Here is a 15,747-nt window from a genome sequence, read left to right as displayed (position 1 = left end):
CCAATGTGTCAGTCGATGACATCATCGATAACGTCGCACGATACCATTGGTTGAAGCGTGCAACGTCTGAGCGGGGAACGCGACCACATTCACACCAGACAGTCCAACTCAAGACAAAAGTACATTTAAATCAGTCCTAAAATCATCATAGGAACATTTTCATATAGACTAAATCTGAAAAAGCCAAACACTCGTTTTACGCCTAGTTTTTTAAATCCAAAATAACTCGACACATTTTGTTTCTGCTTTTTTAATTCGTTGTTATTATTGTTATAATACAGTAGCCTAGTTGTAACAGTTATTTTGATCATACAGGACGACATATTAGCTGACAAGAGGCTCATTTTACGCAAGAGTGGACTAAAATAGAGAATTTGAGATGTTCGAGCGCCACCCCATGTCAAAACTGAAAATAGTTGCCATCAACTCCTATAAACTGCAGGGTTTTACATAGTAATCTATTAGCCTATTTATTTCAGCTGCCCTCAAAGTGTTCAATTTCATTGTGATCTGCGCTAATAGGCCTACTACCTATGCGTCATGATTAATTACAAACCTAATCATACGATGTTGCGTGGCGTGTGGCACAGAGGCAGACATTATGAGGTATCTGATTGGACATTCAAGGTGGACGCAATTGATTTATTTAAAAACATATATTATTATATTTTACAATGATTTTAATTCAATTAGCCTATGGTTGGTTTAGTGCATCTACCTGGCCTTTCACCTGACCATCTCACATAAAAAGGCTAAGCCGAGATAATGTAACTAGGCTAATTGACAATACCAGGGTACATAATAGATACATGATAAAAGATAAGTAAAGCAAAAATGATATAGGCTAACGTTATAATGTGTAACAAGATCTAGGCCTATAACACACATATCACCCTTCAGTAAGCCTAACAAGTAAACAATTTGATTAATAAGCAGTATTAAAATAACTATCTACAAATGAATAATAAGAAAAGTGTTAAAATAACTATATAGGCCTATAACAAATATATCACCCTTGAGTGGGCCTAACAAGCAAACCATTTGATTAAGAAGCAGTGTTAAAATAACTATCTACATTTGATTTATAAGCAAAGTGTTAAAATAACTATTTTGGTGCGTGCGAGAAAATTTCCCTTCACAAATTAAGGAAAAAAATGGCACAATGGTAAATAAAATATGTTTTTCCATGACGACATGTCTCCTTTCATGTAGAACAATATCAAAAACGGAACAAAAAAAACAGCAAGTCCATGGGCTAGCAGATCGGGACGTGACTGGCGTGCAGATAGATAGCCCTTGATGATGAGATATATTTGAACTTCGCAGAACGACGTTTATGGTGATCAGTCGATGATAGGCGGTTGCACACATTGGGTCTGTACTTTCAGAGTGAGATGCAGAGACTTAATGCACGATCATCAATACACTGTTGAAATGTACCAGTTGCATGCCATTTTGCCTAGCCTTCAGCAAACAATGGCCATTTAAAAAAGCACAAACATAGATTCAAAATGAGTGATAAAACCCCCGTTAATCCAGATTTGTGCACGACGGTGACTGACGTTAGGTAGCATGTTGGGAATGACATGAATATTATTTTTGGTGTGCTGCGGCTTTGCCTGAGTCTCAGCTCAGTTCAACAGACAATGGTGCCCTGGTGTGCGTGTGCAGAATACCGTACATCGGCCCATGCACTGTTGCCAAAAGTTCTCCGATTTAAAAAAAAAAAGCCCTTGCCCCCCCCCCCACACCAGTTTTCCTCTTTTCAATGTGCACTCATTCATTCTATGATGCTCGCCTAGTTGAGAGGAGATTATCTGTGCCCGGCTCCCGTTGTTTGCGTTAAACTTTCTAATGAAATCAAAAATAACTTTTTGACCAATTTAGAATTCGTTCTACTTAGGGTCAATAGGGATTCAAGACACTCACAGAACTTTCCCTGCAAAAGACAACTTCAGGTATGTCAAGATAAGTTTTTAATATTTTTGGGAAATCAGACCCAGGAGTTGAGCCCCAAAAATGTTTTTCAATGTTGTTTGGTCCTCAAACTTAAAAAACTGCAATGGATTTCCATAACTTTCTAAGGCTGTTAGGATGTGTCCCTTTAATTCCTTGGGGACGGTAGTAGATGTGATTGGTTTAACAAGTACCTTTCTCCGCTGTGAAGAATTATGGAGCCCAATTGTACTGCGGGAGGGGCTGAGGAAGAGCACCATGGAAACTACTCACCAAATCCAGTAAGTCCGCTTTAGAATACAGAGGATGACATGAAAACAAATTGATATCTGGGACTTATTCTACTGTCAGCAAGTGCATGTCACAAGAGGTTTGGGGTACCATTCCTCATGAATTTAATTAATAATGAATTAAATTCCCATTTCTGTCTGAATATAATATAATAGGATACAATAGAATAGAGAATTCTTAAAAACAAAACTCCACTTCATTAAGGAAGTGACATTCTAAAAACGCCAGGGGGTTCCACTGACCGCTGGGGATCTTTCTGGGGCCTCTCGATGCTGAGAATCAGTGTATAACATCTGGCTGTCGCCGTGACCCTCCAGCTTGGCTGCAGCTGTTGCTCCAAGCAGGAAGGTCAGCCTTGAGGAGGAGAGATCTCCCAAAGAGGGCCACTGGGGTCACGGCGAATGTCAATTTAGCAGAACATGGTGGGACATGATGGAACATGATGGGACAGGACCATCGCAGAGTAGTGTTGCTATAGCGGATGTCATACAGTTAAAAAAAACGTAAATACAAAGGGAGTAATAGCATTTATCTCAAAAATAAACATGGCGGTTAACCTAAAAAACATGGCTGATTATAATAATCAAATATGTCTATTCTGTAATTAGTTGGAACAAATAGATAGTGATTGTTAACATCGTGGCAAGGCAAAGTCAGACTGGGAAGATTCTTACCTGCCTTTTCCTGTCTAATTTTTCCTTGTGCCAGTCTGCCGAGGTGGCGCCTGGCAAGCACGCGGTGGCAGAGGCCTTGGAAGAGGTGCAGGAGGAGTTGATAGAACATCAACCTCTGGAGCAGGAAGACCTGAACTTCGAGAAGTGGAAGCCGAAGCCAAAACCCAAGAGGACGCTCCACGAGAAAGCGTTCGATGTGAAGACGTATCTATGGAACGCTGAGACCAGAGAGTTCATGGGCCGCACTGGGCATAGCTGGTGTAAGTAGAAGTGCTCAGTTTACAGAAGTGCTCAGTAGTAGCGGTAGTAACTGCGTGTTGCCCATGCAAATCATATCATACAAAATATATCACCCACAAGAAAACTAATTCTGTGTTCAAAGCTGCAACAAGCCTGATGACACATTGGTTCTTAATTTCTATTTAAATCCATTAACTTCTCTCTCATTTGTAATCATTACAATTTTAATCGCCAATAGTTGAAGGCAAAAGTGCTGGTTTCGTGGCTTATTGTTTTTGGATGATGGTTGGGGCAGTGGGTGGGCGTGGGTGGGGGGGGTGGGGGACGGGGAAGGAACGTGTCTCCCCTGTCCCCCGGCCCTGCTCACTGTACTGCGTGTGTGTGTGTGTCCAAGCTCAATGTTTACATAGGTGCACAGACAACTCTGTCCCGATGCGGACAAAAACAAGGCTGCCTGGGGACGGCTTCCCGGTGGGAGTGCGCTGTTCTGAGTCACACGCTGGCCTAGAATCACATTCCTCATACCCCTCACCCAGCTTTCCACTGCCTTTTTCATAAAGCCCCCGTGACCTCCGCATTTGACCCTAGTGTGCTCGTGGCCCCACGGTCGGAGGCGAACACGTAAAGAGTAGACAAGCAAGGTTTTTTTTCCGCAGACAGAAAAAGTAGTCAAATTTCATTGCCTGTTTGGCGCAGTCCGCCAGACAAACTTTAATGGCAGAGGCTGTTACCTAGAGTTTGTTGAGTCAGTGATGATGGAGCAGGGCTCTTGATCCGACAGCCTGGTTGCTATGCGATCTGACACCCTCATTGCTATGTGACTCGTTTGGGTTTGAACTCCCTCAAGCCTAACCAATGCACTACCATACGAGAGCACTAACATACGAGACCTGTCCAACGGGCCAAGCTTTGAGAAAATGACGCAAGCAAGAGCATGTTCCTCCTCCCTTGTCTGAAAATTAGAGTTTTTTCCCCCTCATCATGCCCAGTACTGAAGAAGACAAGAGGCCAGGCTCAAGACAGGAAGCGATTGCTTAAGAAAGCAATGTGTGCACACTTGTGAAGGAATGGGGCCCCATGTGCCTCCTGGCAAGAAAGGAGGGGGGACTGAGTTTGAAGTCGGTGATGTGTGTCCTGTGTGAGAGGAGTGTGAGAGGGGGACACAATACCAGAGTGGGGTGATCGGGGCTCCTTGGAGCTGGCCGCGGCTCTATGGCTGCAAAAGACCGTCACTATGATGGCAACCGGAGGTTCACTGTGTTCCTGAGTGAAAGGACAGCTGGGAGAATTCTCACTGAGCTCAAACAGAAAGGCCTTTGTGGGCTCAGGGGACGCAAAGCTGGCTGCAACCAGTCTCCTGTGAAATTGCCTGCGCAGCAAAAGCCATTTAAATTTCGGGAACATTTGGGTTTGATTAGTTGCTAATGGACTGTTAATTGTAATTTGGGGAGAACAATGGTAGTTCTCAAGGTTTCCCTTTTCACACAGTTCAGGTCATTTGAATGAGTTTGTTAACAAATAAGTTTCGTAACAAAGTACAAACTGATTGGAGTGATTTCCATTTACAGACATGGCGAGGCAACACTTAATTATTGGTTAAACACATTGGTGAGCATCCTGAACGAAGACAGTAGATGTGTCTAGACAGCTCAGACAGTTCCAAATTTCAACATAATAACTGGAGATTCTTTATACTTCATTATTTTCCCAAACTCAAATCAAAGAATTTCCATTCTGATGCACACTGATAGCCATAGCCATAACCACAACTATTACCCTTGCCCATTCTTCTAATGATCTCCATTAAACAGAGTTATAGTGACTGTGAATGTAATTCATTCTCTATATCTGACCTCCATGTTGCCTCCTTCTAGTTCTGATCATCCTCTTTTACACTGCACTGTATGCCTTCCTGGCGGCCATGTTTGGTGCCTGTATGTGGTGCCTCATGCTGTCCATCAGCCCCTACCATCCAACCCACAACGACAGGGTGATGCCACCAGGTAAATATGAATTCTAACCCCCCACTCCCTATTTCTCTCTCATTCTATCCCTCTATCCATCCTCCATCCCTCTATCTGTCCATTCTATCTGAACGTAAGCACAGTTGACTGTCTATCGGTTTCCTTTGGCAGGTATGACGATGTCCCCACAACTGGATGGGCACTATGAAATTGCCTTCAACGCCTCCGACCGCAAGTCTTGGAAGAAGTATGCAAAGCTAATGGAGGAACAACTAAGATGTGAGTCAGATACCAAACATGGTGGAATAGTTGGCATTATGCCAAACTTGAATAGTAACTTGCAGGAGTGTGGTCTGAAAGTTAGCTGAAGATAATGTTTATTTTTGCTGGGTTCGATGGGATTCAAATGTTGGGGACATGTTGGGGGTATGACATTGAAGCAGAGCAGGCACAGTTAGTTAATCCTCTCCCCCTTACCTTCCCTACCTTTGTCCCCTGTCCCAACTGCCACTGGGAGAACTGCATGCTGGGAAGGGAAAGCCTCTTTGTGGGCAGAGCGTATCCATTGAGTTCTGCTGCTTTTTTTCCCGTTCTTCAGCGGTCCGCTTTTGTCAGACTGCCTGAATCAGAGGCCTGGCGGAGCAATCGGTTTATTTATGGGACCCCCCCCCCCCCTCATGTCCCTCGTTTTTTAACATTCTCCATTTCCGTTTTTCAGTACTAACCACTAACCCCCCATGAAAAAACTAAAACGAATTGTTTCATGTCTCTCTTTCAGCGTACAATGATGCCCTGCAAGAGCAGAGGAACATCCAATGTCCACAGGATGCGTACTTCATGCAGGATGACCAGGAGGAGAGCGCAGAGAGGAAGTCGTGCCAGTTCAAGAGGTCCTGGCTGGGCGAGTGCTCAGGGCTCCAGGACCCCCACTTTGGCTTCTCCCAGGGGAAACCCTGCATTCTCCTCCGAATGAACCGGGTAAGACACAGCTCAGATCAGATTTCATGAGATCTCCTCCATGGAGGGCCCCTCTGTTAGCCTGGTTCTAGATCTATTTGTGCTGAGAGAACACCTCCTGTGGTCATTGTCATGCCAAACATGGTTGGCACAATCATAGGAGTTAGGAAAGACAGTCCAAACAGATCTGAGCTCAGGCTATCACTCTATAGCATTAGTCAAGTAACATGAACTTCATCCTATAGCTGCATATATAATCAGCGATTGCTAAGAGGTAGTGTTATTTGTTATAGTCGTAAAGTGTAGTTCTTCGATGAAATGGAGGAAGATGCCATTGAGGTAATCTGAGATAGATACAGACATTTCAGTGACATCTTGTGGCCATTGTGAGGAGCAGATAAAAACGTTATTGTAATGTGATTACAGCAATTATGTGACTCTCGTCAATGTTGTTGTTACCATTATATACTGTAGCCTAAAGTTGTATTGTCCCCATTTGGAAAATTCTAGAGTGAAACCTGGTGGGGATATCAAAAATGTAGCTTATTGCTAGGTAGATGATTAGACACATTTTTTAAATTAAATGTTAAATCCTGGCTTGGTAAAGTTGAACAAGACACCATATACAGCTGGTCTCAGCTGGAGGTTAGAACAGAAACATTCAACCCAAAATTATGTGGATGAGACTTTATGTCATGATCGGTGAAAAGCCTCTGAAGAAAACTGAAGACAGCCACTGGGAATGATAAATATGCATATATTTACAACATTGTTCCTCAACAAAATGATGACATAACAATACAAGGGTCCTTTTATTGCTCTCGCCTGTAGATTCTTGGCTATTTACCTGGTCAAGGCACTCCAGTAAATGTGACCTGTGGAGTCAAGGTACAGTAACAGACAGCATTCTTCCCTTCCCAACATCTCAACCATAACCTGGCTGTAAAAGATCTCTTCGTGACTGAATACCATAACTGCTTATGGAACACGGTGTTAGGAGACAAAAACATGACTCACTGTGACCTTTCACTCTTTCAGAAAGGAGTGCCAGAAAGCTTGGGAGAACTTCAGTTCTTCCCCAAAAGCATTTTCAACCTGATGTACTACCCGTACTATGGGAAGCTGAGACACGTAAGTGAGGATTTTCAGCAGCATGATTTCCACTGCTGCTCTCATGATCTAGATTATATGCACGGTCATAGTGACGATAGCCACTCAAGTTGCTTTTGTCCCATATCCCCTCTCCCAGGTGAACTACACAGCCCCGGTGGTGGCCGTGCGTTTCAATGGGCTGCAGTACGACACCCACATCGTTGTCAAATGCAAACTCAATGGCAAGGGCATCATCAATGATTCGCCTACCGATCGCTTCCTAGGCAGTGTGTCCTTCTCCTTTGATGTGGGCGCATAGTAGTATTCCCCATCCTACTGTTGGTGTGATGTCCTCATGACAACCAGGAGACAGGAGAATATAGGGGAAAAAATCTCATTATGTTGAATCCTTGTTTTTCATAAAATAGTTGACCAGCTTCTCTCTTCTCCCTCCTGTACCCTTGTGCCTTTTGCTGAAAATAGCTAAATATTTTTGAATGTTAATGGATCATAAGCACAGACACCACACAGACACCTCACCAATAGTCTTGAGCACAAGTTAAGTAGACAAACTGAATATTACCATCGAATACTTAGCAAGATTAATACCACTAGCTAGGTTTATGAAATGCAAGGTTCATCTCACAGGTATATTATTATACAGTACAAGCTGCCCTATAGTTAGTCTCTGTAGCTATGCAATTCCATTTATAATTTAAGACATTATTAGACCATTTTTAATAGACAGAAATACCTACTGTACAATAAGAATATAATCGGAACATGTTTAAGCACATTTTGATTTGAAATCAAATTCCGTACTAATTTCTTTTGAATTTGTATCTTTCAACATCATATGTATTGTGTTTTGTAGACTCCAAAGGCTACCATATGAACAGTGGCAGGACACTTTTACTTACACAGTAAAAAAAGAAACAGTAAATGACTAGGTTACATTTCAGGTTTTGTTGTTTGATAGCTCCTTATTCCACATGTATTGATCATATATAAGCCCTATGCTGCCATTTTGTTTCCTTTTCTTTTGTATGAACACAACAAGACTGCTACTGAGAATGTAATACCGCAGGCTGACATTGATCACTATATTAGCTGATGGAAACTAAGATCTACTCTGTAAACAGACAGAGTTCACACCGTTGATAAACTTGTATACCAGTCTTGCACGCTCTTAACGAAATAACAGGCTATTTTGATATAGGCCTATACTTAATCCTTGTTACTGTATTTTTGCCATGATTCTACTAAACCTGGTATCCATGTTGTATTTATTCTGATGTATACTATAATAAATACAATGTTGATAAGAACAATGTTTTTCCATAGGAATGTATTACCTAATTGTGTAGCAGGCCAAAATATATTGTTTTAAGTAGTGATATATTTTTACATGAAACTCTTTTCTTATGTTGGTTGTCAAGCAGACGACATTAAACATAACCTATTACACACGCACAAACAAGATAGGTCTACTTTGCCCAGAGATGTTAAAAGGCATTGCAGAATTATTTATTAATTTTATTCCATAATGTTGACATGGTGCAATCAATTATCAAAACTGCCTAAAGAATTGGAGATTCGAGCTAAGAAATATTCAAATAGTGAGCGCTATGCCAATTCATATTGTTTAATAAAACCATAACACTGTAGCAAATGTAAACAATAAACTTGAAACTGAATTGACTAATTTAACAATGTGTATCTGTCATTGTGTACTGTTAATAAATCCTGAAAAAATGACATGATTTGACACTTGTCAAGTATCAAACCACAACATATCAAGTCAAATCAAATGACCTTGTTTATTTGAGAGGCTTACTGATGCGTAAAACAACAAACACTAAGGTTTAGGGAGTCATTCGAATGGTTTAGGTTTGGGATAAGGATACGGTTAAACTTAAGTTCATGCATTCATTCTGAGTGGTTAAATTAAGGGTTAAGGTTTGGAAAGACTTAAAACCAAAAAAAACACGAGTGTCTAGCACTGGGATTGAACACTCAACCCTCAGAGCCTGACGCCTCGATCACGCCGACAGCATCATTGCATTTTGGTACACCAGAAGTACATTCATTTCCAATGGAACGCTGTGTTTGCCTTATAGCATTGCGTTGCAGAGGCAGTTGCAGTGCATTCTGTGTGTGGCATACGTTGGATTTATCGAACGTATGCGTCAAACTTTGCATAGAAGGCTTGACAGAAATGGTAGCAGAAGGTGAATGTTGCACACATATGTAGACGGCTATAGAGAAATGGTAGCAGAAGGTGAATGTTGCACACATATGTAGACGGCTATAGAGAAATGGTAGCAGAAGGTGAATGTTGCACAGATTTTGTTGCACACCATCCAGATGATGCTGCGTACCATTTTGCGTAATGACTCTGTCGGTGTGATCAAGGCATGAGTCTGCAGTTTAAACACAACAGATTAAACGCAAACCTACTAGATGGAAATAGGTGCTCACGTTGACCCTAGAGGACAGTTTAGCGTCCACATTTTGTCAATTCTGGAACCTGCAGAACCGGCCCCTTTAGGTGTATTCCATAAGAGAATGGGCTGACCAATCCATAAGAGAGATAAACTGTACATCTATCCATTGTTCTCTATAATATGTTGAGGTCTATAGGGACAGGCTCATGTGACCTTAAACGGAGAATGAACTTGGGCCGCTACCAACACACCAGTGATGACTGCACCCGTCACACAGCACTGGGACGGTTTCCCAAATGACACCCTATTCCCTTTATAGTGCACTACTTTTGAACAGAGAATATATGGGTGATTTTACTCTGGCCACTTTTGGCATTTCTTATTTTCCACAAATTAAGTTTGTTGAGAAATACATTTTTATCAACAGAAATACTTTTCTAACTTTGTATTGGCTTTGACCATTCTATTCGACAATACATGGATTTCACTAAATTTTTCCCAAAATATTTAGGGATTTAACTGCCAGGTCATGTTTACTTGGTTAATATGATCAGCTGTCATAAATTCCAACCACAACATAATGAGATGTATTCTTTCAAATAGAGGACAATCTAGATGAGTGCCAGCACTTGCAGTAATAACTAAGAATACAAATACTCTTATCTTGACATATTCAAAGTTATATCATACACTCTCTCCATGTCATATCCTTGTTCTCCACTGTCACTTCCCAGTTCGTGTGACTTGACTTGTAAACATTTTGAACAATATATTGAGGACTCCTTTTCTAACCAGCTGCATAAAAAATACACTGCAGGTTCTAACGGACAACAAATGCGTAACATATACATAGGCGGAAATCCCAGGGGGGACGGGGGGGACACGACCCCCCCATCTTGGGAAAAATATGATTTGTCCCCCCCAATATATCACTGTAAACATAACTATGTAATTTCAATAATATTAATAATACGCAATGAAAGCACTTGTGCTGATTATAGACACTTAATAGCGCATTTAAATTTCAAAAGATTGCGACCCCCCCCGCCCTTTGCCTCACAATGGTTTGATCCACTGCCAGTTCTTTAGCTGGCAAGGTAATAGAGGGTTCGTATCTACTGTCCAAAAGGGACATGTACGTAACTGACGTGAGGTTAATCCAGTCAATCCATAGCACGTCCATAGCAATGTTATTTATTTATTTTTATGTTGGCAGGGTTCACACACTAGTTGAATTTGCAGAGCTAGCGCGCAAACTAGAGCAAACATTAACTATCAAGCTAGCTAGTACCTATTCCATTTATGTGGCGTCGTCAAAGATGGAATCTTTGCTATCGTCAGTTTATTCCAAGATCAGCATGCAGCTGTAGTGCTTCGACGTCCCTGTGATAAGGTTAGCAATAAACTGAAGTCCAAACTGAACAGAACAGAACTACACTCTCTTCTACCATTGTCTTAAATATATATAATGGTCTCGTTGCAAAAGATAAATTGTCGCTAGTGAACTTTTTTTATTTTATTTTATTTCACCTTTATTTAACCAGGTAGCAAAGATTATAGCAAACACACAGAAACGGAATTGGTGCTCGCTAGCTTTACAAATTCAGCTATTGTTGGAAGCCAGCCAATATGAAACAAACTATTTAAATTACAAAAGGTTGCAGCATGTGTTGTGTAAATGTGTGTGTGTGCAGCTAGGCCAGCCAGCCAGGTAGAAAAATGGCAGAAAAAAGTAAGAAGAAGGACATCAGAGTATTTGTCAGTACACCAAAACGCATAGTAAGAACTCTAGTATCCTAATATCTCAAAGACTAGTTGATAAAATGTTCATAAGAAAGAAGTGAAATGCTAATGGTAATGTTTCACAATGATGTCATTAGGCAGAGCAGGCAACAGATGGCACACAGACAGCAGAGCTGGGGACAGATATGCAGGGACAGACTGGCAGAGACAGGGAGTCTCAGGTAAGTTTGTTGAGTCTTTGTTTGGCAACATTATGAAAGGTTCTCAATTTTTTTGACTTGTAAAATAGGGACATAATTGGAAAATGCCATGGATACCCCCACTCTCAACTTAAACTGGTGACTAAACTAAGATTTGTTTACGGCAATGGTATTGCTGTTGTGATTAATTGTGTAGTTTTGGGTACCGGTAGTTAGGAGTACAGCAAACACCTTATTTATTTTCTAGGAGACAGGCTGAGTCAGTTAGGGGGGTGAAAGGGAAAGAGCCAGGAAGAGATACTTCAGAGGACAGTGTCACAGCCACGGCAGGACCAAGTGTCACCCTTGTTGCCAGCAGCACCAGTATAGGGGACAGTGGCACAGCATTGTCCAGTTACCACAGTGATGGCACAAAACCATATCAGCCACACCCACAATTTATAGAACCGCAAACTCTTGCCAACAGAGTGTTGACGTTTCAAGAGAGATGGTTTCGCGATTTCCCCTGGCTACATTATAATCCATCAATAAAAGGAGTGTTGTGTTTTCACTGTAGCCAAGGGTTTTCAAGCCAGCCATCTTTTGGCCAAAGAGCTGATGCTGCCTTCATTAGTGCAGGATTTAGGAACTGGAGAAAAGGCATTGAAAAATTCACAGCACATCAAAATTGCCAAACCCACCGCCACTTTGTAATTGTAACAGCACACCAGCTAAATCCAATCAGTGTCCAGTTATGTCCAGCGCGTGGGTTAAACAGCTGGATGACGCAAGGCATTGCTTGATGAAAATTGTTAGTTCGGTGCGGCATGTAGTAAGACAGGGACAAGCCTTTAGAGGCCACACGGATGACAGTGGGAATTTATACCAGATTTTGAAACTTAGGGCAGAAGAGGATGATCCCATTTTACTGAAGTGGTTAACAGAGCGTACCACAATGTACACAGGCCCCAAAGCACAGAATGAAATTCTGAACATCATGGCCAATAGTCATTCGAGGCATTGCAGCTGAGATTAGGTCTCTTCCGATTGTACAATTTTCATTAATTGTTGATGGTACTCAAGATGTCTCTGGTGCTGAACAGGAGAATGTCTGTCTGCGTTATGTTGACCATGACCATGTCCCTCACAAGGAGTTTATTGGGCTGTACAGGGTGTCGGAGACAACAGGCGAGGGCATTGCGAAAGTGCCAACGGATGTGTTGTTGAGGAAACCCGCAAACATATGCTCGGTTATTTTGTTCAGTAGTGTGTATAGCAGTGGATCTCAACCTTTTTGGGGTACTGGAACCCCTGCATATTTTGAGGCAAGGCAGGCAAGGTTTTGAGCAGTCCTCAGGGACCTCCACCCCCTCTATATTATATGTAAACTTACTGGAAACCTTGTGGTACTGACTACATTCATTACACTTTTTTATTTCACGGACCCCTTGCAATTAGTCCATGGACCCCTGTTTGAGAACCCCTGGTGTAATTGATATTTGTTCTTTTGTTTAGTAGTTTTCAGGACACTTACAAATGATTTATTTCATGTTATTTTATTTAAAATGGCCTACTTTGTGCGACATACTTGTCCATAGCTGCTGTTTGAAGAGTTGAGACACTGACTGAGTTGAGACACTGACTGAGTTGAGACACTGACTGAGTTGAGACACTGGCTGAGTTGAGACACTGGCTGAGTTGAGACACTGGCTGAGTTGAGACACTGGCTGAGTTGAGACACTGGCTGAGTTGAGACACTGGCTGAGTTGAGACACTGGCTGAGTTGAGACACTGAAGGATATTTTGTTTGATTTATTTGGGTTTTTCATTGAAGTAGTTATTTTGCTTTTAGAACTACTTATTTTAAGCTTTTTGTTCTTGCAAAGATATTGTAGACTCAGGCCAGGTGGACATATTTAATGACTATATAAATGTATCAGAAAAAGTCCAATTAAAAGGTCAATTCAATACGGAGACCAACTTTGTGATGGTTCTCAATGGAGATTCTTTTAGATGTGATCACACCATGTTCATTGTATTTATGAAAACTACGCCCATACAGTGTACAGTACCATTGTCACCTACTGACCTTTCTTGATATTGCTGGTTGTAAGTACGAATACCTGCATACATACTGGACTGGTAAGGAGCACTGCTATAACTATTATTAGTAGTAGAATTATAATGATTTAAACATTTGAACAAGTTGGGAAAACCCTTCAGTTAACTACCGTACCTATCAATTATCCAGTTGTAGGAATTATGGTTCCTCAATATACATTTAACAACGTATGCTATGTGTTACAGCACTACTTTTGGTGTCCCCCTCAGGAATTGCTCTTGAGAAAATTTAATGTAATTGTCCCCTCCAAAGTTGATCTCAGATTTTCGCCCCTGAACATATAGCTAGTACGAATTAGACTCATAACATATCCCTAAACATCCCCCCCCCCCCACAATTTGATGACGTAGTACACTCAAAAAATACATAGAATATCAAAAGTCAGGGTGTGGGACCATTGGCTTCTCAATGGAAAATAGTAAAATCCACAAAAACATTTTGTGAAAAATATAAAAGAAAATATATATATTTTTAAACTTTGCAAAATCGCCCATACAGTGCATTCGGAAAGTATTCAGACCCCTGACTTTTTGTTACATTACAGTCTTTTTCTAAAATTAAATAGTTATTTTCCCCTCAATCTACATAGAATACCCCATTACAACAAAGCAAAAACAGGATTACAAAAAATGAAATATCACATTTACGTAAGTTTTCGGACCCTTTACTCAGTACTTTGTTGATGCACCTTTGACAGTGATTACAGCCTTGAATCTTCTTGGGTATGACGCTACAAGGTTGGCACACCTGTATTTTGGGAGTTTCTGCCATTGTTCTCTGCAGATCCTCTCAAGCTCTGTCAGGTAGGATGGGGAATGTCGCTGCACAGCTATTTTCAGGTCTCTCCAGAGATGTTCGATCGGGTTCAAGTCCGGGCTCTGGCTGGGCCACTCAAGAACATTCAGAAACTTCTCCCGAAACCACTCCTGCGTTGTCTTGGCTGTGTGCTATGGTCGTTGTCCTGTTGGAAGGTGAACCTTCACTCTAGTCTGAGGTCCTGAGAGCCCTGGAGGTTTTCATCAAGGATCTCTCGGTACTTTGCTCCGTTCATCTTCCCCTCGATCCTGCCTACTCTCCCAGTCCCTGCCGCTGAAAAACATACCCACAACATGATGCTGCCACCACCATGGTTCATCGTAGGGATGGTGCCAGGTTTCCTCCAGACGTGACGCTTGGCATTCAGGCCAAAGAGTTCAATCTAGGTTTCATCAGACCAGAGAATGTTGTTTCTCATGGTCGGAGTCCTTTAGGTGCCTTTGGCAAACTCCAAGCAGGCTGTGCCTTTTACTGAGTGACGGCTTCCATCTGGCCACTCTACCATAAAGGCCTGATTGGTGTAGTGCTGCAGAGATGGTTGTCCTTCTGGAAGGTTCTCCCATCTCTTGGTACCATTCCCCAGATCTGTGCCTTGACACAATCCTGTCTCGGAGCTCCGCAGACAATTCCTTCGACCTCATGGCTTGATTTTTGCTCTGACATGCACTGTCAACTGTGCGACCTTATATAGACAGGTGTGTCTTTCCACATCATGTCCAATCAATTGAATTTAACACAGGTGGACTCCAATCTCAAGATTGATCAATGGATGAACAGGATGCACCAGAACTCAATTTCAAGTCTCATAGCAAAGGGGCTGAATAGTTATGTAAATAAGGTATTTGTTTATTTGTAATACATTTGCAAAACTTTCTAATAACCTGTTTCTGCTTTGTCATTATGGGGTATTGTGTGTAGATTGTCATTTTTATTTAATCCATTTTAGAATAAGGCTATAATGTAACAAAATACAGAAAAAGTCAAGGGGTCTGAATACTTTCTGAATGCACAGGGAGTCATTGAAGAGGTAACATTCATGCCACCATGTATGGCTATTCGAGATTATACAGTCATGATCCTGACCAAAGTCTCATCTTTGGGCCTGAACATTGCAGTTTTTTTTTGCCTAACACTGCCAGGGCTAGTTTAACAACTCTATACACACGCACAGAGATAATGCCAGTCACGAGTGATGTCCTTGTTTAACAAGCGCAATAAAAGGAAAGGAGAACACCAACGGTGGTTAATGAAATAAGAGTCAGCAAA

The 15,747-nt window shown here is 41.6% G+C and overlaps 1 protein-coding gene across 1 annotated transcript; it reads left to right on the top strand.

The window, feature by feature from the left end:
* The first annotated feature begins 1,772 nt into the window (after positions 1-1,772).
* On the top strand, positions 1,773-8,887 carry LOC129828012 (protein ATP1B4-like). The gene is made up of 9 exons (XM_055889408.1): positions 1,773-1,958; positions 2,168-2,237; positions 2,956-3,181; positions 5,036-5,164; positions 5,297-5,404; positions 5,904-6,103; positions 6,914-6,970; positions 7,121-7,213; positions 7,332-8,887. Exons 2-9 carry the CDS (start codon positions 2,172-2,174, stop codon positions 7,491-7,493), a joined length of 1,041 nt encoding a protein of 346 aa, XP_055745383.1. The 5' UTR covers positions 1,773-1,958; positions 2,168-2,171; the 3' UTR covers positions 7,494-8,887.
* Positions 8,888-15,747: the final 6,860 nt, after the last annotated feature.

Source organism: Salvelinus fontinalis, chromosome 29, assembly GCF_029448725.1.
Source record: "Salvelinus fontinalis isolate EN_2023a chromosome 29, ASM2944872v1, whole genome shotgun sequence".
NCBI classification, from domain to species: domain Eukaryota; kingdom Metazoa; phylum Chordata; class Actinopteri; order Salmoniformes; family Salmonidae; genus Salvelinus; species Salvelinus fontinalis.
Note: the sequence above shows the minus strand (reverse complement) of the source record. Positions and strands in the feature narration are given on the sequence as shown.